The following is a 26761-nucleotide window of genomic DNA, read 5'->3' on the forward strand; positions in this document are numbered from 1 at the left end:
CCATACTGAGTTAATACAAACATCAGCTCTCATCTGTGGCTGAGACATGGGTGAACATCCCTGAAATGTAGATTTAATTTGAATTCTTAAACAAAAATGCAGAGGAGCTTCCTCTGACTCAGCTCCTGCCTCCTTGCAGAAACTCCCTCTGTCATTGCTGTCACTGGATCTGCGTGGGGCTGCTGAGAGGAGACAGCTGTTAATTCTGTGCTAAGAGAGGGTGCCTTGTGTCTTGTCATAATCTGTGGCTCTTTCCAGCCTGCTGTGGAGGAAAAGCTGCCCTTTGGCCACGGGGACTGGGGGATTATTTTTGTGTAGTCTTGTTGTTCTGGTTTTTTTAATCATCCATTTGCTGACCTTCCTCTTCTTTATAAGTTTTGAGAGATAATTAAGATTGGGGCAGCTAATGAGCTGAGTGTGCACTAATTGCACCCTCTCGATTTTTTTTTTTTTTTTTTTTTTTTTTTTTTTTTTTTTTTTTTTTTTTTTTTGCATACATTTGCAGACACCTCATTCTCTTGGAGAGTCCTCAATGCCTGCTGTCTCAGTCAAGTCAGTGGAGGACCTTTACACCTCCTTTATTTACTCCAGGCAACCAGCAGAAATGAGGCAAGATGTCTCAGGTCAGAGTTTTTTCCAGCAGGGCCCGACTTCAGGGAGCTGTACATCCCACTGCTGGACTCCTGGCAGCACTATCCATGCTGGGCCCCCTTGACAGCATAAACAGATCCATCAGTGAAAACTGACTGACAGAAAGCTGAGCAGTCTGTTACTGTGTTGTGAGTTTTGCAGCCCCTCATGGGTATCCTAAGGCTGGTGCTGCTGGAACTGATGGAAATGTTGGTGTTTCTGTGGGCTGGAGATGCCACCATAATAAAGAGTTGGCTGCAATGTGTTGGGCTGACCTTTGTGCAGCAAAATGGATTTCTGATTGTTTAATGGGAACAAATGAATTGAGGGTTAGTTCTCTCATGGTTGGGTTTTGTTCTCTTTTCTGGACTTCCTGCTGCTTGTGTGCAGAAGCATTTGTTTCTCCACTCCAGTGTTCATTTCATACTGAGTCTCCCAGTCCCTCAGCCATAAGGAACTAAAGCATTTTGTAAATCCTGTGAGTTCACTGTATGTGTGTTTGTCTTCTATCTTCCAAATGATGGAAGAATTTACAGCACCCATACAAGGGTTGCTCGATTTACAAGGAGGATTAAGTGACTTGCCAAAGACAGTTGCTGTTTGTGCCTTGGAACTTTCTCTGTGGAGCCCCCTAGACAAAAATACTGAATTCACATCTGATTTCCCACCTCTGGAGAACTGGAGGTGGAGCAGCAGGAGGAGAGGGAGAGGGGTTTTTGCATTATACCATGTCAGATTAATCAAATAGGTGTGCAATAACAAGTCTTCTTTCCATGACCTGCTGAGGTGCAGGCAAAAGGGATTTCAGTCTAAACTGGAGCTCTTGGATTTGCCTGTGTAGGTTTGATCTTTTCTGTGTTCTTCTTTATACAGATGAAGAAAACATGAAGACCAAGACCTCCCCAAGAGTCTCGTGGTCGGCCTCTGCAGTGCTCTGGGCCTTGTGACCAAGGGTCACCTCAGGACCTGTGTGTCCCTCCTGCCCTGCTCTCTGCAGTGTTGGCAGCTGCATGACTGGTCACTTCCTATGCCCACTTCCAGTGGCTGCCCAGCCTGAGAAGGAAGGTGTGATAAGAGGGGAGAAGCTGGAGCTGCTGCCAAGGAAGGCTGTCTGGAGCAGCACAGTCTCTCTGTATATGTATGTATAGACCATGCTGTCTGGGCTTCTTTTTTTTTTTTCTTTTTTTTTTTTTCTTTTTTTTTTTCTTCAGAAACGTTTAATCCTTTTAAAAAACCTGGAGTGTGATGTCTCAGGTATGCCCAGCATAAATGGGGGATATATGTTAGTTTTACTTTCAGGAAAATAGTTTGGTTTTGTTGTACTGGTGGTATACTGAGTTACTGCTCTTTAATATAATGGTTCAGGAGAACATCCAAGTGTCACATTGTGTTATGTATCCTTTAAGTTTAGGAGAGGGAGGCTGGCTGCCCATCCCTCCCTCCTTCAGTGCATGAGCTGTTTTGACATTGTGTGGGGATGTGGTTTTGCTTTTTAGCACAGTGGCTGCTCTACACACTCCTTGCTGTGAGGAGAGCTGAAGAAACCTCCTTCCCCAAGAAGAAGATGCTGATGATGATTTGTTGGATGTCTTGTGTACAAACTGTCAGGAATCTCATGTTAAAGATATGGAATAAAATCTGTAAGGAATCCAGTGAGAGAGAGCCTGAAGTTTGTGTAGTTCCTTGCCTGTGGCAAGTGATCCTCATGGGTGTTAATGCAGAGAAAAGCTGTGAAAACAGAAGAGCCCTGGTTAGGAATGCTGGCATCCAGCTGCTTTTCTGGTACCTGGGGTGTTCCTCACATCTTCAGGGGCTTCAGGGGCCATTCTGTGTCCACCTGCAACCATGCCAGAGGTATCTTCCTCTGCAAACCACCAAGAAAAGCTGAATTATACCAGCAGTAATACTGGAATGGCTAAAAGCCCAGCATAAATGTTTGTTAAAACTCTCTTCCAACTCAGACCATTGTATGATTCTTTCACTTTTTTTTTTTTTTTTTTTTTTTTTTATTTTTTTTATTTTTTTTTTTTTTTTATTTCAGTATTTGAGGGTGGTTTGGGATGTGAAACAGCTAAAACCCAAAAATCTGTGGCTGGTTAGAAAGCGGCTACTGAGAAAGCCAATGAAGGAGATGGAAAGAGAATGCTGAGGTGGGGGGCCTGTCCAACCCTGTGGGGAGCTTCAGAGGTTCCCTGACTTCCCTGGTGCCACGTTTGGGTTGGGGCACTCACTGCACGTTTTTGTCATCCATCACTGTAACAGAGCTGAGCTGCTCAGAGCTCACCCTCTGCTGCAGAACCCCCTTTTGGTTTCAGGGAGGTGCCAGCTGGGGCCAGGGTGGGCTGTCCTGAGGAGATTTCCAGATCCTCTGTCGGCTCCCTGGGCTGCAGCAGGGATCTGAACTTGGAAAAGCTGGCAGCGTGTCCCTGCTGCTGCTGGGTCACTGCTAGGTGGCAGCCGAGGCCAGTGCTCGGCAGCTCCGCTCCTTGCAGCCTCACACTCCTCTCCTCTGGGGGCCCGGGAGGGCGAGGGAGGTGAGGGGATGAAGAACATCCTGCTCAGAGGGCAGGTCCCCGTGCCCAGCAGGAGCTGCCTCTGTCCTGCAGCAGTCCCCAGGCTGCCTGGGCATGGAACTGGGAGCTTTGGGGATTAGTCCCACTGCTGTTTCAGGACATTGGGAATGGGGAGATACCAGGGGGTCTGGAAGGTGCTGTGGGGATAATGGGAGCTTACATGTGTGCAGAAGGGTAGCAGCAAATTTGTGGGAGAGAGGCAGCATGTGTTAAACAGTATCCTTGTGATTTGGGAACTCCCAAACCTGCCAGTTTGGGTGTGGAGGGAGCATTTTCCAGCACATCACTCTTTTTGCACCCTGGGTACCTGCTGAAGGTGGACTTCAAGGCCTTGCTCCTATTCCATGTACTTTCCTCATGCTGAACTGATCAGGATTTTTTTATTCTTTGCAGTTTTGCCATTCACATGTTGTCTGCAAGTGCTTGGTTAGTTTTCTAGGCACTTTCAATCCAGATAAAAGGTGAAGAACTGAACCTTAACCCTGAGCCTGGACCCCCCAGCACCGGAGGGACAGAAAACCCACCTGGACCTGCTCCCCTGCTCCAAGGGGATCTGAGCTGCTCTTCCCAGCTCTGTGAATCCGTGCTGCGCTTCCCAGCATCTTCCTTCCCAGAGCGGTTGAGCTCACATTCCTCATGCCCAGCAGGTCCCTGTTTATACATTTATTGCCTAAGGCAGTGGAAAAAAGAGGAAGATGCCTCAGGGACTGGAAAGTGATGCTGTATTCATGTCCTTGCTCTTGGGCATTGCTGTGTGTCTGTGCCAGGTGGTGGGGAAGGAGTGCCAGGCACTGGGATAAACCTTCTTGTCAATTTTGGGGGAACCCAGACCCACACAGGTGTCTGATGGAAGGAGGAGGGTGCTCTGTCCCTGCAGGTGTCATGTCTCTCCTGGAGGGATCTGGAGTCATACCCCCTCCTCCTCCTCCTTGTGGAGCATCTCCATGGGGCACTGGGGAGCCCAGTGTGGATGCCCCTCATCCCAGGGTGTGCATATAAAGGGGTCCTGCTCCTCCAAAGGAGCTTGGGGTGGAGCTGCTTTCCCCTCCCTTGGCCCTGGTTTCCCCCTTTCCCACAGCTGTGGGGCAGCTGTGCTGCCAGCAGAGGTGATAGACTCGGGCTCCCTGGGGAGAGGACCAAAATGTTTAGAGGAAATTAAAAATTGAAAGGCAACGTAGCTCTACAGCTCTCCCTAAAAGCCGGGGTTAAGCAAAACACCAGCAAGGTGTGTGCTCCAGGGATTTGCTAATGGACTCGGGGACGGGAGGGGTCTGGGGTCAGCCCTGGCAGGTGGATGGAGCAGGGGCGGGTGGCTCTTCCCCTGCTGGGCAGGTAGGAAGCAGGAAACGCGGTGTTCCTGTGGCTGGGGCCATGCCCGTGAGAGCAGAGCCACACCTGGAGCACCTCAAGAAGGACCCAGGTCCCCCCGGGAGGTGGGCGGGCCTGGGAAGGGTGAGGAGGGTGCTTCGGACAGGGATTTTGTTTTGGGGGGGGTGTGTTTACGGAAGAGTTTCTCCTGGCCGCAGCGGTAATTGGGTACTTTGAGTTTTAAACGGGATGACAGGAAGGATTTGGCTGGCGAGGAGGATGGGAAGTGACAGCTCGCTTTGGGTGAGCAGTGCTGCAGAGGTGCCGAACACCTCCCTCCCCCGTCCCTCCCTCCCGCCACTGCGGCCGGGCAGGAGCGGAGCTCGGGGCTCCCAGGCTGCGCTCCCGGGACACGGGCGGTGCTGGGCTGGCCCTGCGGTGGTCGCTGTGCCTCTACCATCTCAGCGAGGGTGACATTTTCCAGATCGATGCCTCAGCCCATCCCTCCCCACCCCTCTGCACTTTTGAGTCAAGCCATGCTTTGCAACGTGGGGTTCAGCTGAGAAAATCATTTGGGCTTGAAAACCAAAATTGAGTGCTTCTGACCCTAAAAACGTTTGTGGTTTTATTTTTAGATTTATTTTTTTCTTTGAGATGGAAATTGAATCTTTTCCTTGTTTGGAGAGGATAAAAGTGCATTCAACCCTGCATCAGATTGTTTCACTTGACCCACGAGTAAATGCTTTTCTTTCCTCTGACCTGGAAGGCTTTCTTTTTCTTTCCATTTGGCAAGAAAAAGGGAAAAGCCAAATCTTGGTACAGGTCACTGCAGAATAAGGTCTGGAGCTGGAGCTTTTCAGCCTGAGCACTGTGCCAAGACCCATCAGCTCTTCCCGCCGGTCCCAGGAGTGGCTCCCTTTTTCTTGCAGTAAAAAGTCCTGGTTTTGCCTCGCATTTTGCTGGGAGAAAATTACTGCCAGGCAGGAGAGCAGCCTCTGGCTGCTGGGTTTTGGATGAGCAGAGATGCAGACAGCACTTGTGCCTTGCTGGCCTTTTGGAGGACATCCCTGGGATGGCTCGTGCAGGCTGGCCACCACTGCATCTCTGCAAAGGCTCATTTGGGTGGCTTTGGGGGAAATGCAAAGATATTCCTGCTGGCAGGAAGGAATGTGTGGGGCAGCAATTCTGCTGGAGCATCCCTCAGGTGGGAAATGGTGCCTTTTGGTTGAACCAGGGCTCTGCTCTGGGGTTTGATGCTGGCAGCAAGGATCTGTGACACCCTGTCCCACAGGAACAGGGGCTGTGGGTGTCCTCCTGAGCGCCCCTTGCATCCAGATGAGTTGTCCCATCTTGCACCTACCTGCTCAGGTGTTTTTCCCAGTGTCAATGGCACCACTCCAAGCACAGCATTCAAAGGAGAGGAAGAAAAGGAGGGAGCTCCTTGTGGACGCTGTGGAATGCCTTGACCTCACAGGCAGCAAGAAGGGGGGCAAATGGTGTGGGCTGTTCTGCATCCAAAGTTTAGGACCAGTTGGAATTGGGACTGCTGCTGGCAAAACCCTTTCCTGGTGCTGCTGCAGGGGAGGAAGATTGGCTCCTTCCTAGTGACAATGAGTTGGCAGGGCAAGTGAAGAGGGCTTGGAATGGACGAGGCTCCCCTGGCCCCTGCTGCCCTCACCCTTGGTGAGTGGGCTCCTCACCCCCTCCCTGCTGCAGGAGGTTTCTTTTCTGATTCAGCTCTTCCAGGGCAGAAGCTGATTGCAGAGGGGTTGCGATCTCACTTGTGCTTTTAATCCCACTGCTGTCAAGCTCCATTAGGAGGTTCGGCATCATCTCACTACCTCTGGGGCCGGGCCGCCATTTGCCCAGCCTGAAATGAGGACAAGTCTGGGCTACGCTGGAGCGAGCAGGGGCCGGGAAGACAGGGATGCTTTAGGGGCTGTGGGTGCCCCCACTGCTCTCCCCAGCACTTCCAGACATTGAGAGGGGCTGCAAGAAGTGTGAGACCAGCTCGCTTTGGTGGCCTGGCCACTTTGGGAGCGGGACAGAGAGGAGCTGGGACGGCAGAGAGGCGCTCCCCAGCCACTGGAGGTGCTCGGAAACCTCTCGGTGCCGCAGGCTCAGCCCACGCGCTGCTCCAGCTGCCTTTGGGTGACCCGGGGCCGAGCTCCCCCCGCTCCTGCCGCACACGTGTGGCCGTGGCCGGGCTGCGTGCGGAGCCGGGCATCCCTCCCCTGCTGCCGCATGCGGCTCCTCAGCCCGAGCCAGCGCAGGGGGCTGCGGGAAGGGAAGCGAACGGGGCAGGAACCGGGGCTGAGCGTCCTTCCCAGCCTCGCAAACTGGGCTGCACGGCTCGGCAGTGCGAGGGGAAGGTGATGTCACACCTTCTGTCCTAGCCACCGATGTCCCATGAGTAGCTCCCTGGATTTCCAGGCCCATATGCTGCAGGGGGCTGCCCTACGACCAGCCTGACTCATCATTGCTCTCCTGGGCTTATTCACAGCAGTTCTGAAGCTCTGTCTGCCCGTGTGCTTGCAGCTCCCTGGAAAGGAGCTGACATATTACAAGAACATGAGGAAGGGCAGGGCAGGTGAGAATACAGAGAGCCCTGAAGGCTCCTGGGGGCTGTCTGGGTGGTCACTGGGGTAATGTCTCCATTCTTCCCTGGTCTCCCTCTCACCTACGCTGGAGGAGAGTAGAGCCAGGCTTGTCTGCCCAAGGCCAGAGTTTGGGCAAGCACTGCTGTCTTGATTATGGCCAGAGTGTGACTTTGAAAGGCTCCTGTGCAGCCAGGAAGGTTGGAGAGGGCTCTGCTCCCTAAAGAGGGGAGAAAGCCTTCCAGTTTTCTGGACCTCCAGTCCAGGGAGGTCTTAGCCCCACCCTGTGCAGGGGCTTAGGGGTGCTGGTTTGGGTTGGGGTAGCACCACTTGCACCCCTTGCTCCTTGCTGATGGCTCCTGAAGCTTGCCCGTGTATGAGCCTGACCTCTTCCCTGTGGGTTTGCCCCATGCTGCCCTTTCATATGGATGGCCTGTGGGTGACTCCTGGGAGGATGCTCCAACCAAGCCACAGAGCTTGTGTCACCATGAGCCTGGAGAGGTGGTTGGTGTATGTGTGGTAAGGTCACCCTTGGCTGCAAGGAGTTAATTTTCCGCTCTGTCTGTCCTTCCTACACGGCTAAGAATCACCCAAACTCCCCCTTTGGGGCTGGGATGGGCTTTTCCCTGTGCCTTCTGCTGGCCTTGGTTGGAGCCACATGAACCACAAATCCCACTGGGCATGTTTTCCCTACCAACCCAGTGCTGTGGCTGTGCCCACAGTGATCAATAAGCCTCTGCCAAGACAAGCAGGGCTGTGGCTTGGCAGGCACAGAGACCCCTCAGCAATCAATGCACCAAGGAAATCCCTGAGAGCCAACCAGCATCATCTCCCTGCTGCTCATCTCCCCTAACCAGGGGAGCAGGGTAAAACCTCCTTGCTGAAGGAGAGCCCCAGGTCAGTCACAGGGTGGGTCATTTCCTTCCTGGAGCCAGGAAAAGCGGTTCAGACCCATCAAATATTTAGGCTTCATGTTTGTGAGTGGGCAAAAGGAAAGCTGTGTCTCATGCCAGAGCTGTATCCACCAGTGGTGGAAAGGGCACCAGCACTTTCCCCGTGGGATCCCTGTGTTGGCTGGGAAAACCCTGCCTCCTCACATGTGCTGGCTAAGGAGGGTGAAAATCAACAGGATTTTTAATTTATCCAAGTTTTCTATGGGCACCACCATTCTCTTAGCTGTCCCAGTGGATACAGCCGGTGGTGCTGTCTCTTCCTCCTTTTTTATCCCAAACTTTCTCCAACCCCATGTGAGGGAGCCTGTTCCCTTTGTGTGGCTCACTCTGTGTTTCCTGGGGAAGATGAACCTGGAGGGATGTATTTACCCAGCTCAGGACAAACATCCCAGTTTTAGACTGAACAGTCTAAAATGTAATATGGGATATTTTCCACACACCTGAACTATGTCAAGGTAAGGTAAAGTGCATCCTTAGCTCCTGGCAGAATCTAGGACCACACTGGTAAAGTACCCCATACACTACCCAGATTTGCCTTCCACAGCTTTAAATCCTGTGTCTTGATCCCCCTGGACTTTCAACCTTCTTCCCATGTCCCTGGGATGGGGGAATGGGGGAAGCAGCTCTTGCTCCCAGGCTGATGCTCTGGGAGTGCAAGGGGTTAATACTACCCTGCTGCCTAATCACAGCCCAAAGCTGTGAACCCCTACCCCAGGGGAGCACCATTGCAGCTCTGGATGTAAAATACTCAAGCCTGAGCTTTAATGATCTTTATCTTTGGGAAGGAGAAAGCATAACTCTTGGCTAAGGACATTAGCCAAGGCTCATTCTGTCTCTCCTCAGCACAGACAGATGGGCAGTCCCATGTGTCCCTGTGCACAGCCCTGGTCCTCCACACCCAGGCTGGAGTTCCTAGATAGTTGTGGTGATGGAGAAAGATCCTCTTTTGGGCAATGCACCCCTCCTTGACCAGCTCCTGGGGGAAAACAACCATCTGCTCTATTCAGTCAGTGGGTGTGCAGGTGCCATGGCACATCGTCCCCCTAGCCCATTGAGATGGGGGGGGTCTCTGCAGCCCCCTAAACACATCAGATTTGGGGGGGGGGGGGGAGTGCAGCTGTACAGAGATCTTCCTGTGACACTGGTGCCTGGCTGTGTGTGATCCCTGGGTTGCAGGATGGGCACATCCCTCAGACAATGGAGATGTTTGGGTTGCTGGGCAGCTCCTGCTGAATATTCCTTGTGTGGCTGGGCTCATTTTTCAGTGTTGGCAAAAGCAAACCCACCGAGGTGTACGATGACTAATGAATGCACATCTGGCATGGGAAATGTGCTGTGCAGGGGGAAGCTGTGCATTAGCTCCCCTAAACTCTCCCCAGGGAGCAGGCAGGCTTGGGAGGCTGTGGCCATATGCTCCTGGATGGGGATGAAGGTCCAGTGAGGGGTGAGGGTATCACAGGATCGTGCTGAGATATTGTAACCTATGCATAGACTCACCTCCCAACCAGAGATACAGAAACAAGCTCTGGCTGGCTCCCGAGGACCTTTCCATGCGTTAATCCCCCCTTTTCAGCCCAGAAGCTCTGATATTGAGTGCACAAGGCAACTAGAGAGCCTGAAACCCATGAGGAGTGGGCTAGATGCAGGTGAGGACAGAATTTGGCACTGTCAGGCTTTTTCTGATTGATATAGCAGGCTTGGGATCTGCTAAAATGAAAATAAAAGCAAGATCCAGAACAGAATGAAATAAATTCTCCTGCCAGCAGCTGTTCAGCTCCTGAGCATCCTCCAGCATCAGCGTTTTGGGCTGGTGGAAATGCTGGCCTGAACAGGAAGGAAATGATTGATGTGCTGGAGTGCAGCGGGGTGAGGTGTACCAAGGCAAGGGCAGCCCTGAGCAGGGCTCTGCAGCAGGGCTGGGGCTCTGCGCACACACCTGGGCATCTCCTGGGTTTTGCATGTGCAGATATAGAAGAAGCACCTAAACTAAGGACTCACTGAGTTATTTACCGGAATGTTCATCCTCATGAATAAGGGTGTGAAGTATCATTATGGAAAGAAAAGGCTGGGGCCTTAGATTTTTTACAACAGAGAAAAACCCAGAAGGAACCAAAAGTATTTTATGGTTTGTTTGTTTTTTTAAACTAGTCAGCGAAACCCTTTCCAGCACAGGAAAGATGGGATTTTATAAAACCCACAAGAACTTCCCATGCTGATACTGGATTAGCTGCAACACTTACAAGCTTTCAAGTCAATTATAGGTGTGGGTACTGCAACATCTGAGGGTTGCAGAGGGTGAGAGTCTGGCAGGCTCATGATCCATCTATTGCCAGGGTACCTGAGTTCCTGGGGCCTGGGCATGCTGAGCTGTTTGTGGTGCCCTGGCAGCAGCTGATCCCGGCATGCCAACAAGGCAGGATGCTTTGCAGGTGCTTTGTGTTGCTCTTGCCCCAAAACAAACTGAAAGAAGACCTTGACAAGTATTCTGTATCAAACCGCTGCTTGATCTGCCAGTAGTGCTAACCTCAAACACTCTGAACACGCCAGCTGAGCCTCCCAAACCGTGTGTTTTATTTAAAACCACATCGACTGAAAACAAAAACTTTGGCTTTCATTTTCCTCCCCGTTGCGGAGCATCTGGTGCTCCTGTTTCTGAGCTTTTCCCAGCCACCGCAAAGTGGGGAATCCCACCTCCTCTGTTCTGTTTGGTCACCCATGCATTGCTTTAAAAAATAATGAAACAACAATAGGAAAGACAGCTTGAGGGGGGAAAAAAATGAGACCAGCATTGGAATCAGGCGAGCTGATAACCTGCTCGCTGGAGCGATGCTGTTTCACATTCGCTTTGTTTTGGTCTCCTGCAGTGCCCTGCTTCGGGCCAGAGCCACAGGGCTGATGGAGGACCATCATCTGGATCTGGGCAATCTCAGCTCCCTGTAAACCAAGTGACTCCTTAATCCCAAAGAAACTCTTTTTCCATGTCCATCCATGGAAACGGCAAAATGTCAGTTCCTGAATTAGCTGTAATAACGCCTCCCATGGCCCTGGCAGCGCTTGCTGGGGGGAGAAGTGGCTCTCCCTGCATCCTGGGCTGTCATCACCTCCTCGCATCCTGCCCAGAGCAGCCCAGGAAATGACTTTGTCACTTTTCCTGGCCTCCTCCTCCGTGCTCGCCTGGCTGTCTCTAATTCCCATCCCTCCAGCAGCTCTGAAACCCGGCTAACAGGAAAATGCATCTCTACCACCCTGCGCAGAAATACTCCGTGTGCTCGCTCTTCTCGCCCAGCACTCCTCTGAATTTGCCAGCCCTCTGATGTGCTGGAGTGGATGATGTGGATTCCCCTACCGGCAGGGGAATAGGGAGGCTGTCCCTGGCCGGGCTGAGTGCAGGTGTTGGTGTGTTCATCCCACAGCCAGCAGGCGCTCGGACCCTGCAGCACAGAGGGTAAGTGTTGTGGCAGGACCCACTTATCTCTCCTTTGCATTTCATAATTCATCCTGCCCTTTTGCTGAAGGCGCAGAGCCGTTTGCATCCAAACGAGCTTTCATTTCCTCCCGGCTCGGCTCTGCTGCTGGATCCCGGGGAGGAATCAGCGGGTCAGGCTCCTGGCACGGGCAGCCAGCAGCTGCAAGGGCTGGGCTGGAAGAACAGGGAGAGCAATCCGTGCCCAACGGGATGCCCTGACGGACGGCAAGGTGACGGAGGAGAAGGTGAGTGGTGTTTTCTGCCCAGCTTCATAGCTTGCTCTGCAGGGAGGAAAAGTATCCGTGGTGTCTTGTCCTTAAGAAACTGAAGCACAGGAGAGTTTGCCTGCCTTGCTGTAGCAGAGGTTCTGCATTGATCCCACCAAGCTGCACTGCCTTGCCATGGCTTTCATGCCCTGTTGAGACCAAAATCAGAGAGAAGCAGGCAGACACATGTTCTCCTGGCACAGTAATCCTCACACTCGCAGTGGTCAGCTCATGGTGCAAGGCATGAGATTCAATTATCTTTATCGTAGCTCCCAGCAGTGAGCAACTCTCTGCTTCCAAAGGCAATGCCAACTGCAAGCTGTACCTTCTCCAGCTTAAACCCTTGCTTTGGAGCTTCGACGCTTCCCAGCAGCTGGAAACTCTTACTGGGGACAACACCTTTTATGTGTGTGTGGCTTCCCAGTGCCAACACGGGCTTGGAGCACACAGCAATGGGCCGAGCTGGCAGCAAAGGCAGCAGTGGCTCTGGCCTCACACTGGGGAGCCAGTGTCTGCTAAGGGAGATGTGTTCTACAGGGAGTCATGGGAAGGGGGCTCGTTCTGTCTGAAAATGGTGGACAGGCTCGGCATCCTCACCCCTGGGCCTGGCTCATCCCTGTGGCAGCGGTGTGTGTGATGGGTTTTTCTCCTGGCTGTTTGCAGAGGCAAAGGAGTAAGAGTAGCTGGAACATGGTGAATGGATCAAGCCAGAGCCTCTGGACACCCAGCAGGCAGCCACAGCAGTGCTGACATCAGGAGACACTCTTAGGGATGGGAGTGCTCGGGGCACTGCAAGAGTGGCTTTGGGGTGCCTGGGGTGCTGCAGGATCCGGGCACGGGGATGTTGTGGGTTTGAGAGTGACTGGGGTGCTGCAGGGCTTGTCTTTGGGGGTAGCCTGAAGGTACCCAAGAGTTCGGAGGTGCTGCCAGTGTGTGCTCCCCCGGGAGAGGATTAGGCTTTGTGTGTGCTGAGTGGGTGTCCCCCCTCTTCCCCTGCCGTGGGGCCGGGGGCGGTGCTGGGGGCGGCAGCTCCGGCCCCGGCAAACTCCTCCCCCGCGGCCGGACCCGCCTGGGCGCTCCCGCTCCACCGCTCCGGTGATTATTCTTCTTCCTATTATTTATTATTCCCGCTGTTATTGCTCTTGTCCTCCTCCTCTTCCTCCGGCCCTCCCCCGCGGTCCCGGCCCGTCCCCGCCCCAGCCGCCGCCGCGCTCCGGACCCGCCGCCGCCCGCTGCTGCCCGGCCCGGGCGCCCAGGTAGGGCTCGGGCACCCCGCCGCCCTCCTCCCCCGCTCCGCGGCTCTCCGGGGGCCTCGGGGCCAGGGAAAGGCTCTGGCAGGGACTGGGGCTGCGATGGGAAGGGGGAAAGCCGAGTGGTGCTCGAGTGGTGGGGGCGCCGAGCACAACGGGCTGGGATGCTCGGGTGGGATGCTCCCGGCATCATCCTGCTCCCAGCATCATCCTGCTCCCAGCATCATCCTGCTCCCTGCATTCCAGGGCTGCACCGAGTCCCTGCACCACAGCTTCGTCTGGGCGAAGCTCTGGGGTTGTGGTGCCCTACAAGATCCTGACTCGTTTTCTCAGGGTTGTGTGGTCTGACTTAGCACTGTGATGGGTTTGTTCAGTCCCTGTGAACTCTGATGGCAGCTCGGGTGGGTAGGACAGAGTTTTGCCGTTTCTAAACCTACTTCTTTGCAGCCACTTGAAGTTTTGGAAGTCCCAAGACAGGGGCTTAGCCTTCTGCTTCCTCTCCTGGGGCCCAAAGCTTTGCCATGCATCAAGGACATATCAGCCCATCAAATCCCCAACCTCACCACCAAACCTCTCCACAGAAATGGTGGCTGCCTTTGCTGAAGTGGAGGAAATCAAATCCTTTTGTTTATTCTGAAGGATCTCTGTTTTATCTCTCACTGGGCTGCAGTAATTAAAGGAGACCTGTGCCTGAGCTATTTGCCTGCCTTTTGTTTTCTCTTAAGGTTATCCTGGAGGATTTTATTCCCTCCAAAAGGGCATGTGGAAACATTTAGTGTTTTCAGCTGTATTTCATTTGTGTACTATTGATTGTCTCTCCAGCAGAGAGATTTTCTAAGGGGTGGTGGAATATTCCACCCTGACCGAGGCTTGTGTTTCTGGGGCTGTTTTTTTTTTTTCCCTTCTCCAGCTTTGCCCCTTGCTTGCCTAAGCCTCAGAATTCCCTGTGATGCTGTTTGAAGGATTCTGTGTGTTCTGGGGCTGCTGGTTGGCATTCAGCGTTGTTCCTGCAGAATCCAAAGGGTTCTAACCTGGGCTTTGCCAAAGATTGGGAGAAAAGGCTTTTCCTAGGAAGGACTTTTTCACCTGTTGAAAATCCAAGAGGGGAAAGCATCAATAGGCTGCCATTCTCAGTGTGACGGTGAACATCAGATCAGTGAGTCCCATCCTATTCCAGCACCATCACTGCTGGGATGTGAAGTCCTTGTCCATCTCTTTCCAAAGTGCTGGATTTCAGCCTGGCTACAAGCCTGAGGACAGCCAGCTCCAGAGACCCACTTAGGAGAGGCAGCTCAGCCCTGCACTGCTCCAGCCCAAAAGACCCTTTGCAGGGTGGAAATCAGGTGTGAAGGGTTTTCCACTCGGCCAACCCTCCTCTGTGGAGAAATGCAGAGCATCCTCCAGCCATTTTGCGTGGGGCATTTTGGGTATATGACTGACAGGAGAACCACACAGCTACATGTGTCTGCTGGAGAAGAGTTAGGATGGAGCATTGAGCTGCTCCCAGCTGGTGCAGGGTCACCCAGCTTAGCCGTGGACACAAACAGGAACACAAGATATGCTCCTATTTTCTTTGTGGTCATGCCTCAAATCTGATAGCCCCCTGGGCAAGTGGCAAACAGAAATAAGGTCAGGCTGTGGTATTCCCTTTGTTCCCTGCCCTGGCTGCCTCCACTTTCTTCCCCCTCCATCCTCCATCCCTGCTGCCCCCTATCCCTCCTGGCATCTCTGCCCTCCTAACCTTCCCTGTCGCTGCTTTCCCACCAGGATGAAATATTTATCGTGGCTCCGTTACCCTTGTTCTCTTGAAAGGGAGTTTCACACTTCATTTGCGGGAGACACTCACAGACTTCACGTCGGGTTTTCCTTCTCACTGGGCGCGTGTGGCGGTCGGTGTGTGCGTGACCACCCCGGCCGGCCCCGCTCCCGCCTGATGGGGCTGCGTGAGGTGGAGCATCCTGAGTGATGGATGAGTCTGTAGCCCTGCTGTGTGATAAATCAACGAGAAAAAGAAAAAACCTGGTCTGAAATCCAGCAGGGTTTAGCTCCGCAGGGCTGGCCCGCCTGTGCCCGGTTGCACTGTGCCTCCTTGCTCTGGTTGGGATGCAGTGGGTGAAGGGAGTGGGAGTAGTCTTGTAAAGCAACTGCAGGTGAGCTTTTCCCGTAGCTTTATGGAAAAGGCAGTCCTGGACCTGATCCTGGAATGACTCCACTTGGCTTTACCACAAGCAGTGGGGTTTGGGTCAGGTGCTGTGCCCTGTGTTTGACCCCAGAGCAATGTGTGGCTCCAGCCTCCCCTGCTGTGTGCAGCTATGGGGCTGTGCTCCAGGATCCCAATGGATGGGCAGCCTCTGACAGATGGATCCCTGGTGGCTTGGAAAGCAGAGCTGTGGCTGGGTGACCCTATCCACTCCATATGGTGTTTGTTTCCAGGTGGGCTGTCCTCCCACAGCACACCATTGGCATCATTGTGGGTACTGTGGGTGTCTGAACTGCAGAGCAGGAAAGGGGACTTATGGCTTTCCCATCCCTGCATGGGGCAACTTTCCAGCAGGAGAGAACCTCAGGTCGATGTCAATGGATTCACTCTGGTGAGAAGGGCAGGAGTGGCTTCCCAGTGTGTGTCCTGAGGATGGGGATCTCTGGAAGTCAGAGTGGCTGTAAACTCCTGTTCCCATGGGTGGCGTGGCTGTCACTGGGTCTGGATCCCACTGGGAAGGATGAGGTATGTGGGCTCCTCATGAGTGGTGTCAGTAGCAAGGGTTTCCCTGGATGGCCAGTGGTGGGGTTTGGGCTGGTTCCCCTCCAGGCTGGCTGGTTTTTAGCAGGACCACTTAGTGGTGCCCTCGGGATGGGAGGAGCAACTCATCCCTGTGCCACATCCAGCTCTCTGCCTAGGTGACCTGCTCCTGTGCAAATCCCACCCTGCTCCTGGCAGGGGGCCCTTGGAAGCCCAGGGGGAAATAACAAACACTTGTGTCCCCAAGGCTAGGACATGGTCACCCAGAGGCCCTGGAGATGGGCATCCAAGCTCTGGGCAAGTCACGTCTCCTCCCTGGAGCTCAGGGATGAGCAGCTGGTGGCAGCTGCCACATCAGGCAGACAGAGGCAAACGAAGAGAAGATCAGAGAGTTTTCTGGGTTGTTTTTGGATCCTGATCACAAAGCCACACTTCCAGAGCCAGCAGCTGGCCCTGATGTCTGGCCCCACCAAAAAGAGACAGTCTGTCTGCCTTGTGCTTTCGGGGAGGCTCCGAGAGCCCTCCTGACTGTAGTACTGGTGCACGTGGGAGGCTCCTCTCTCTGTATTGCTGCCTGAATGCAATTAGGTTTTAATGAGTCATTAAAATAAATCTCTGTTTCTACTCCAAGCGAACATGCCGGGGGGATGCTGGCAGTCGGAGCAGCAGGTCTTGCATCATGTGGGGGAAGAGGCTGCCCTTCCCCGTGCCCTCCTCCCCAGGGCTGGCACCCTCCATCTCCCTTTCCCTTGGAAAAAAAGACATTTCCCAAACACCGTGCAGATTAGCAGTTACTGTGAGAGTGGGATTAAACTATAACCAGCCCTAGAGTTGTGTTTTTTGTTGGAGGAGCTGTGATCTGGGGCGGGGGGGGGGGGGGGGGGGGGTTGTCTGTTCCCTGGTGCCAAAGAGCACCTGGCCAGCTGGAAGTGGGCAGAGATGTACCTGGTTTGTTAGAGATGCTGATGGCCACGTCCTGTTTAACCCTTCCCTGGATCTGGTAGGCAGATCCAGGGGCCTACCAGAGAGAGATTTCAGCTGGCCCCATGTTTGGATGGAGATGAATATAAGGCAAGTAGCAAAATGTGGAAGGGAAATGCAGTGAATCACCGATAGGCATCCATATAGCTTTCCTACTGTAAAGCGGGATTTAAAGATCTCCTGAGCCAAGAAGAGTGGTGGTGGCCCCTCACCCTATGGGCAGACACACAAGGCTCATCTCCCTTCATTCCTCTTAACTGGTAAACAGCGCAATTACCCCTAATGATGTCTATGCTAATTGAATCCCTCCACAGTGGCTGTCTAGCAAACACACATGCAAGGAGGAGGGCAGATGCTGGCAAAACACAGGGGGACATCCCCTGCGTGTCCCTGAGGAGCAGCACCCTTCAAACACCACCCACTGTTTCAGCCACCAGTCCCCAGGCTGCGGGAGGGCAGGGGTTAAACCCAGGGGGGGAGACAGAGATTTTATTTTGTGCTTTATTTTAGCAAAACACGTAAATTGGGTGACGCCGCGGCACAAGGGATCCGCCCCGTGTGCCGTGCCAGGGGGACTGCAGCTGATGGGATTACAGAGGCTCCAGCCTCATCCAGAGCTTTTCCCCTGGGCTCTGCTTTCGGGAGCAGAGCTTGCTGCTACACGGAAAGGGTCTGCACAAGTTGTGTTTCATGTGTCAGGCTGGGAGGAGCTGGGGTAGGGCAGCAAGCACAGATCCGTGTGGGAACTGGGAAACTGGGGAAAGAATTTTTATGGGAATGGTGGGAATGAGGTGGGAAGGGCGAGATGGCATCGATGTCCAGGGCAAGGAGGGTGATGATGAAGTGATGTCTTGGAGGAGAAGCTGCCCTGGGGGTTGTTTCACAGAAAGCTGCTGAGAAACTGACTTAATGAAAAAAAAAAAATCTTTGGAGGAAAACTCACTGCTCTGCTCAGCTGGATCTTGATGGGGATACTCTGTGAGGTTTCTCTAAACAATGCTTCTGGGATTGATCCTCCTCTTCCACTGTGTGCCCGGGATGAAGATGCATTTGGTGTCACAGTCCTGGTGGAATCTCCCACTGGAGAGCAGAGCATGCACCTTCCTATGGGAGAGGAGCAAGAAAATCAAACCAGGGAGATTATATATCCAAAGAGTGTGTTTGCAGTCCCCAGGGAATGGAGGGGTTCAGATGAGGTCTTTATGTCTTTGCCCTGATGGTAAGAGCCCACTGGTGGGGGAAGTTGAAGATTTCATCTTGAAGCAATGAGAATGCTGGAGAGACCTGTCCCGGGCTGGGAATGAATAGTGGAGCATCCTTGACAGGAGGCTTGGCTCCATCACATTGCTGGGGAGAGTCTGGGACGAATGCTGGGAATGCTGGCTGATGCTGGGGAATACCTGTGCTGTGTTGGTGCCTTGCCACGGGGTTAAATCAGTCGTGGGATACCCACAGCAGTGCAAGGTAAAAACACCAGGGTGGAATCAAGGTGGAAGCAAATATCCTTTCCTGCTCCTTTCTGATCTCACAAGGATCCATGTCTTTTGCTGGGACAATTATGGGCTGCAAATAAGATCCAAGTCCTGGCTCTCCAGGTCTGTATCCTCCAGGGATCCACAGTACAGCAGGATCCAACCTGGGCTCTGGCTCTCTTCAGGCCGTGGCTGTGGGCAAGGTCCCAAGCCTTTAGCATACATGTGTGGGGAAATTCTCCAGCTTTTTGGCAAGGGTCAGTCTCACCTGGGACACACCCAGCGTCCTGGCTCGCTCCACTCCCGGCTGCTGCAGCTGCTCCTCGTGGGGATGTGTGGCTGCTGGCAGGGACGGTGCCTGCAGCAGGGATGCTGGCCAGGTGCTGCCTGGCTCCGGAGCTCCCGTGGGGATCTGACGTGCAGGATAATCTCAAAAGCCTTTCTCTGTGTGACTTGGCTTCATGCCGCCGGTTTTGTCCCTGGTTATTTTGGGACCACGGTAGAGCGGCTCCCCGGCACACGTTCCTGGCCTTGGCCACCCGGGGCTTTTGGCAGGAGCTGCCCCGGGAGGAGCCCTGGGCACAGCGGCGGGAGATGAGCCGTGTGGATCGGGCCGAGGATATTCCCATCCCGCGTCCTGCTGTGGGCTGCCCACGTCTGACACCTTCCCTGTGTCCGGGGCTGCTCTCCACCCTTCCCGGGACCGCATCCACCCGCCCCGGCTCCCGAGCTGGGCTGACTGGGAGCCGGCCGAGCAAACACAGCGGGTAGGAGACGTGGGGGGGAGGATGAGGAGGGAGCTGCCATTCTCCCGCCCTGCAATGAGGAGGAGCTGCAAATGGGGCCGTAATTATATAGAGAGTTGCCTGATCCAGGTGTAGCCCTGGCTGAGCCGGCAGGGTTTGAGGGGTGTGTGTGTTTTTGGGGACAGGGTGGGGTGACAGTCCCTTCTGTGTCCCTCCATCGTATCCGTGGCTGCGGTTATTCCACGCAGGCAGGCGAGACGGGATCTGAATAGTCGCTTAAGGAGATAAAGGGCAGATGAGATGCCCAAGTAACGAGATACCAGGATAATCCGTGCCTGAGACGTCCCAGCCTGCAAAGCTGCCCTTCCTCCAGAAGTCTGAGAAGTGCTGGGAGGTCTCCCAGGGAGAGGAATGCAGATGTGCCAGCTGGTCCCAGGGTGTGCCAGGGCTTCACACACCTGGACAGGGATCAGAGGGGGATCCTTGGTCCTTTGTGGCTGTAAAGACAAAGTGCTGTTGGCAGGGAAGTTCTCCTGGGCTCCCACGGGGCAGGACGGGGCACGGTGTGGGAGGCAGTGAACCTGGGTGTGTGAGAAGGTGGTTTTTGGTGGAGTTTGACGGCCAGGCAAAGGGATCTCCTGGGCTCGACAGGTCAGGAGCAGGGTTACAGCAGGAGTGCAGCCCTTCGTGCCCACCTGGGAGCTGGGGTCTGGCTGGCAACTTCCACCTTTGAAGGTGTTTGATTTTTTTTTTTTTAATTGTGATTAATATCTTGCCCTTTCCACAAAGCATTTGCAAGAAAAGAGCTGGTTTCACATCCTCATTGGTATTTTGTCTTTCCCATCCCTGGGCTGGGAAGAGGCAACCTTGGGGAGCTGGTCCAGGTGGTGGAGGGAAAGCAAGAGCAGATTTGCATCAGGGCACAGAATTTTTGGTTTTGGTGACTTACTATGAGTCACTGGAGCCTCAGCTGGGGGACAGTGTCACCTCTGTGACCTGGCTGCCCTTGTAATATCTTGGAGCAGGGTGCTGGCTGCAGCAAAACTGCTGGGAAAACCCCACAGGGCTCAAGGCACCAAAGGCATCACAGCAGGAAAAAGCCTCGGGGAGGAAATGGGTCACAGGAAACACGCTTTCTGATGGGAAAAACCTTATTTGGAGTTCTCTGCAGCAGGCAGAAATAAAAGTTTTCTCAACTGCTGCTGTGATTTCTGTCTGCAGACTGGTCCAGGCTCCAGTATAACTCCAGCAGCAGGTTCAGCTGATTTGGCTTTACAGTGACCCAGGGGTTTGCCACCTGGGCAGGAAGCCTGGGGACAAGCACTGGGACCAGAAGGAGGTTACTGGGGGGCTGCCAGCTGCATCCCACACTGCCATTGCTCTGGGTAAAATTTCATTTGGCTCGGCTTGTTTGTGTGGAGGGGTCTCCTTGGCTCTGCTCCCCCACACCTTGGTTTGTCCCCTTGCTTTGCAGCACAAAGCAGTGACATGCAGGGAGTTTGGGGGACCCCAGCCTTGCCTGAGCACCCATCCTGCCCCATGGCTGGGGCTTTGCAGCAGAGGGTTGATCCCCCTGAATCTCTGGGCTGGCTCCGTGTGGGGCAGGTTGCAGCTGCCTGGGAGCTGCCCTGTTGTTTGCTGCCATAATCTGTTTTGAAAAGGCAGCCCCTGATGCTGGTTTTTTCCAATTAGGCCCTGGGAGATGACTCTGGTGAGGCAGCGGCTGGGCTAATTTACCAGGCAGACATTTCATTGAATTATCCCATGAGCTGCAGAGCAAATCCAGGAGAGCAGAGCCTGGGTAGGGGCAGGACTCATGGCAAGGTTGGGCATGATGCTCTTGGTGTATAACCATACCCTGCCCCAGCCTAAACCAGTTCCTGAGCTCTGGGGTGAGTGTTTGACCCCTGTTGGGTGGCAGGGATGAGCTCGAGGCCGCAGGGACATCCAGGGTGAGTAAGGATGGGAGTGTCTCAGCTGGGCTGGGAGTGCTGGTGGCTGGCAAAACCTCCCCATCAACCTGCAGACCGTGCAAATCTGCTATGGATGTCACTGAAGGAGAATAAATATAGAAGCCTGAGATGCCACTCGTTCCCAGAGTCACTTTTCAGACTGTAACTTTGTGCTGTGAGGCAACATCAATTGAAGAAAATGTACAAATCCTGATTTTATCCAGATGATTTGTGTGCCAAAGGGTCCCCATGGCCACCCTTGGGTTGTTGCCTCTCCTGAGCTACCTGGGAGCAGGTGAGCAGTGAGTGCCAAGGCAGCTGCTCAACCTGGGGTATTTAAATATTTAAACAACTCTCCACTCCATTTTTAAGCCAGAAGGAGAAAAGGGACTGTGCCTCAGGCAATTGGATTTGTGCATCCCCCTGGGTTGCCTCTGTGTCCTGTCCTGCTCCAGGAGAGCTCAGTTCAGCTCACAGTGCAGCCCAGGCTTTTACAGGATCCATAAAAATGCATGCCCTTTTGTTGGGATGGAGTGGTGGGGCTGTGTGGAGCCCAAAATGCTCCTTTCCCAGCAGGCTAGGATGTGTTTGGGAAGGGTGGATGGAAAATGGGTATGGGCTGGTTCCTGGTGGCAGAGATGTGAAAAGGCTGCTCTAGTTGTCCTGCCCCTTTGTGGCCATATTTTGTCTGTAATTCCCCAAACCCCTGAGACTGTGCCTCTTGCTCCTTCCCTGGGAGGTGTTCCATTCCCTTCATCCATGCAGGAAAGAGCTGTGGGCTAGAGAAACCTATTTTATAGGCACAAACTTGGTAGAAAATTAACTTCTGGGCTGCTGGTGGGCTGGGTTTGGGGAAGGGGAGAAGGGCAAGAACTTCCTCCTCTTGAAAAACACCCCCTCCAAAGAGAAGAGGAAAGGCAGCACTTCTCTTGTGCTTCTTTTTTTGTCTTTGTTTAACATTTACTGTTTTAATAAAGGAGAGCCCAGTTCCTGAGCAGGACTAGTGAAATGCTGATTCCAGCATTCCCAGAATTAGGAATACCAGAGGTGGGGCATGTGGAAGCCCAGCCATCCTCTGAGACACTCAGTTCTGAGAGGTGACCAAAGGATCTCCAAGGCTAGTTCTTCCTTGCCCAGGGTCATTCTCCAGGGCTGCCTGCTCACTCCAATCCTCAGGCTAATTGGATGCTGCTTTCTGAGCTCTAAATCAAATCACAGCTCCCATAAAATGAAGTTTTCTGGACGTGAACAGCTGCCTGCATCATCCATCACTGCCCAGCTTGTGGCGTGTCCCTCTTGGGGTCATCAAAGGTCAGCGTTTGCCACTTTCAGCCACCCACTGTCACCTTTTCCCTGTTAAGGGGGGCACCTGGGGAGGTGACAACCATACCAAAGGCTCCCAGTGTGTCCCCTCACACTCCTGGCAGTGGTTCAGGGTACAGTTTAGTAACAGGGAGCAGGAGCTGAGTGTGTTGGTCTCTATTATTAGCTCTGTGCTGGGTCTCCTGATGGATGGAGATATTAGCTGGGTTATGGACATATTGATTTCTTTGGGTTTTTTTTCCTTTGTTTCGTGTGTGAGAGAGGCTCAAGGAGGAAATCCAATGCGTGCTCGCCTTTTGGCTTCTTACAGGAACTTCCCACGAGCTGAAAATCAATTTGTGGCAGGCAGGATGTGCAAACCACCACAGCAGAGTGAGGAGGGTGGGTGACTTTGGGGAGGAAGCTTCCACACTGTGCCTGCTGGGACACGCAGCAGAGAGGGGCCAGGGCAGAGTTGGGAAGGTCTCGCCTGGAAGCTGCCACCTCTCTCTCCGTTAATTAGGGCCACGTGGTGAGTAGGTAATTAGATCTCCTCAGCTGCAACGGGCTGGCACTTGGGCCCTATCAATTATCCCTGCTCTGGACAAGGCACAGAGGGACACGGGGGCCAATAATGAAATGCAACTGCACTGGGCATTGCCGGGGGGGTGATGGGGCAATGGCTGCACCCACTTCTTGCTACAAGCCCTCAGTTTTGGTGAAATGGCAGGTTTGGGGCACAGGATCATCATTTCCTGGCAGTTTGCTTTTCATACCTCTGCAGCAGTCACCCTTCCTGACAGTCTTCCTAAAGAAAAGCAATTTATTTAGCCCCACTGTGGTGACAGAGGTGGCATTGGTGGAGATGTGGACACTGGGCAGCCCCTTTGGGTAGGGGGATGAGCTGACAGTGGAGTTTTTCTCCTTGTTCTTCCTCCCAGGGCTGCTGAGTCTCCCTGTGGCCATGTGGTGCTGCCTGTCCTCACCATCTGGCCCGGGGCCAGCGTGACTGTGACATCCTGCCTGTCCTTTTCCGGGTAAGTGTCCGTGGGGTGGGAGGGGAATATGCTGTCCTGGAGGGGATGGAGGAGAGATTTCATTTCCTGGCGGCACCTAAAACACCAGCGCGACGATGCATCCGTCTTCCTGGTAATAAATTTTAAAGTGGAAAAGGCCAAGTGCTGACTAAGCCAGGCCTGTGCCCTGTTCCTGTAGAACATTGCTCCCAGCTTGGGAAATGCTTCTTTTCCCTGCTTCAAATTAAAGAGAATAGCACGGAGGTGAAGCTGGGCTTCCTGCAGATCCCAAATTGAGGCAAATACTTGGAAAATGGGGAAAGGCAGGCAGGTGCAAGGGGTGCTGTCAGGCCATGTCTAACCTCTCCCTCCACTTGTTCCAGGTCCAACGTCTCCGTCACTAAACGTGAGTATCCCCTGGGTGCCATGGCCTGGGATGGGGGCAGGGGCTGCTCAGCCTTGTAAGTGCCTGACAAGCAGCCGGGGTGCAATTTCTGGGCTCAGACTGTTGTGGCATTCAAAGGCTCCTTGTTGGCTTTGCCTGGTCAAAACCCAGGTTTGTTCCTGCATTTTGAAGCAGAAACTGGATTTTCTGCCCCAGGAGGGTGGAAATTGTCCCTTTTGGCTCAGTAAGGGCAAGGTTTTGCCAGTGGGCTGTGGGGTGTTTGACAAAGACCCCAAGCCAGAACAGCAATAACAGTGAGGGGATGTGATGCTGCAATTCAGGTGTCCTCTCACTAAGAAGAGGAGGAGAATATTAGATGATACCTCTCCAGCTGGGGAAAGGGGAATGAGGATGCAATATTTTGGGATGGCTTGTGGGCATCACATCCCTGATGTGATGACAAAACCAGGGAAGGTGAGTTTTGTGTTCCTGCCTTCCAGAGTTTGATGGAGAATCGGTCGGATGACAGCGGGAACTGTTGTTATCACCGGGGGAATCCTAGCGACGGTGATCCTACTGTGCATCATTGCTGTGCTCTGCTACTGTAGGCTACAGGTGAGTGTCCCCCACCTTGCCACCCTCACCCTGCACTGGAACGAGCTCCCCCCAGGGCAGTGCTCACAGCCCCAAGCCTCCCAGAGCTTAAGAAGTGCTTGGACAATGCTCTCAGGCACATGGTGTGAATTTTGGGCTGTCCTGCGCAGGGCCAGGAGTTGGACTCAGTCCTTCCAGTTCAGGCTATTTTATAATTCTGTGCTCCCTGGGCCAAGGTGCTGCTGCAGGAAGGGTCTGGATGGGCTTTTTTTTTTTTTTTTTTTTCCTGTGATGGCAGGGAGGTGAAACCTCCTATCCCCGCAGGTGCTGCAGTGATGTCCTTCCTTCCCCGAGGTGTGGGGGGTACTGCCCTGAGGCTTTTGAGGCTCTGCAGCACTTGCTAATTGAGGTGCAGGCTTGGCTGGGTTTGCAGTACCAGATGGAGATTTTTATATAATTTTTTTTCCCCCTTTGTAAGTTAACTGAGGAGGCTTTCAACAACGGCTAGCTACAACCTTCTGCTCTTTAAAAGTTAATGTGAAGTCTGGGCCATGCAGCAATGCCCGTGTGATGGAAAGCACAGCGCTTACTTGGAGCAGTTTCCAACTGACAGGATGAAATACCGGCAGGGTGAAACTCCCCTTGCAAACCTCACAGGGGGATGAGGGTGAGTTCCCGAGCAGGTGCGTCCTGCAGCACCTCAGCTCCAGGTTCGGTCTGGCTGCTGCCGCCCCACAGGACCCGGGAATGATGGAGCAGATCAGCAAGAGGGTTCCTCTGGCAGGGGGATGAGGGGATGGGCATGTGTCAGGGCTGCTCCGCTTCCCCTCACACAACCCCTTCCCTTCCCTTCCCTGCAGTACTACTGCTGTAAGAAAAATGACTCCGTTGAGGAAGAAGAGGAGGAGGAGGAGGAGGAGGAAGAGGAAGAGCCCGACCTGCCCGCGCACTCGCACCTCGTCATGTGTAACGCCTGCAGCTCCCGCCTGGTGGACGGGCAGGGCAGCCCCGCGCCGCCCAGCGAGCTCAACCAGCACGGGGCTCACCCCTACTGCCCGACCTGCTCCCCGTACGGCTCCCCGTTTTACATCCGGACTGCCGACATGGTGCGCAACGGGGGCGACAGGGTCACCTACACCCCCGCCTGCTACAAGGAGATGGGGCCGCCCCTCAGCATGGCCGCCCTGCAAAGCTACACGCTGAGCCGCCACGGCCTCCTCCGCGACAGCGTCCCCAACCCGCGGGCCATCAGCACGGACGTGTAGCCGCCAGCGCAGGGTGTCCCCAGCTGGTGCTCTATCCAGGGAAGGGGCTGTTCACTTGTCTTTGAGGAGAGGAGCCCGTAGCCCGGCCCGGGGCCGGCATGGCCCTGCCGAGCCGCCCGGCACGGCCCAGCCTCGCGGGCCCGAAGGCGAGTGACGCCTCAAAGGGCAGCGCTGAACCGGCCACCTCCGAGTCCATCATAAGTGTCATTATTCTCTACTCTCTCTCTCCCAAAGGGACTTGTCTAACGAGGGCTATGTACAGTACAACCTAATTTAATTACTCCCAGCTCCCTGAGCCCAGCGAGGCCATCGGTGTCCCCTCACAGCTCCCTGAGCCCAGCGAGGCCGTCGGTGTCCCCTCACAGCCCCTGAGCCCAGCGAGGCCGTCGGTGTCCCCTCACAGCTCCCTGAGCCCAGCGAGGCCGTCGGTGTCCCCTCAGAGCCCCCGAGGCGATGCCCGCAGCCTCTGGCACAGGGAGCAATGGGCTGATGAACCATCCCCGGTGACTCCCAGTGCCCAGCAGGGCATGGCAGCGCTCCTCAGCGATGGGCAAGGGAAGAAGGGAAGATCCAGGTCATCCTGCTCCCCTCGTACTGCGTTGGCTGCCGCTAGCAGTTAGCTTTTCTGTTCAAGTGTAAGATAGGGCACCGTCTCCCACACCTGCTTCGGTCTTGGCACGTCCTGAAGAAGTTCAGGATTTGAATTTAGGTCACTGCTGTGGGAGGCAAAGTTTCTCGTGAAAGTGCTCACCCACGCCAAAAGGCATGGGCCAGTCCTTCTCCGGCCAAAGCCCACACCTCTTCTACTCTTCACAAGCTTTCTTAGGAGCAATTTTAACTTGGACCCATGAATATGGCAAGATTTTACTAATGGGAAGAATTGAATTCCTAAATAACTGCAGTTTTGGTCACCTTCAGCTTTCAAAGCCCCAGCCTGACAGCTCTGACAGCCAGAGGAAGGTTGGCTTTAGGACAGATTTTGCTTTTGACAGCAACAGCAGAGCCCACTGGCTCATGTCTCCTTTGCAGGGCCCTCCCACTGGAGAGTGATGCTCAGGTGGTTGAGGTCCTCCTGCTTTTGCTTCTGGAAGAAGAGGGTGCAAGACTCAGATTTGTCTTGAGCATGTTATGAATGTGGGTTCACCGGCACTGCAGCTGGCAATGACAGCCAGTGACTCTGCCTTTCCACAAAAATGAATGTGGGAAAGTTTCTTCTTCCTCCATAAATCAAATTAGGTGAAAAATTACTAAAGGGACATCTCCAT

General features: G+C 53.9%; 1 protein-coding gene across 4 annotated transcripts; it reads left to right on the forward strand.

The window, feature by feature from the left end:
• Positions 1-11628: 11628 nt before the first annotated feature.
• FAM163A (family with sequence similarity 163 member A) lies at positions 11629-25559 on the forward strand. 4 transcript variants are annotated; one of them, XM_083867175.1, is made up of 5 exons: positions 11629-11772; positions 23178-23273; positions 23636-23658; positions 24138-24252; positions 25092-25559. In XM_083867175.1, exons 4-5 carry the CDS (start codon positions 24160-24162, stop codon positions 25494-25496), a joined length of 498 nt encoding a protein of 165 aa, XP_083723301.1. In that variant the 5' UTR covers positions 11629-11772; positions 23178-23273; positions 23636-23658; positions 24138-24159; the 3' UTR covers positions 25497-25559. The 4 variants fall into 4 exon arrangements, with proteins under 4 accessions (XP_083723301.1, XP_083723304.1, XP_083723302.1 ...); XM_083867176.1 differs by lacking the exon at positions 11629-11772 and adding an exon at positions 12857-12888; XM_083867177.1 differs by lacking the exon at positions 11629-11772 and adding an exon at positions 13003-13049.
• Positions 25560-26761: the final 1202 nt, after the last annotated feature.

The sequence above is a fragment of the Zosterops lateralis genome (assembly GCF_965231275.1).
Source record: "Zosterops lateralis genome assembly, chromosome: 9".
Lineage (NCBI taxonomy): Eukaryota > Metazoa > Chordata > Aves > Passeriformes > Zosteropidae > Zosterops > Zosterops lateralis.

What these genes read in the sequence shown, in the direction of transcription:
- FAM163A (XM_083867175.1), top strand. Translation starts at nt 24,160, where the DNA reads ATGACAGCGGGAACTGTTGTTATCACCGGGGGAATCCTAGCGACGGTG. An exon ending in TCTGCTACTGTAGGCTACAG is followed by an intron (nt 24,253 to 25,091) that starts GTGAGTGTCCCC and finishes CCTTCCCTGCAG; the next exon opens with TACTACTGCTGTAAGAAAAA.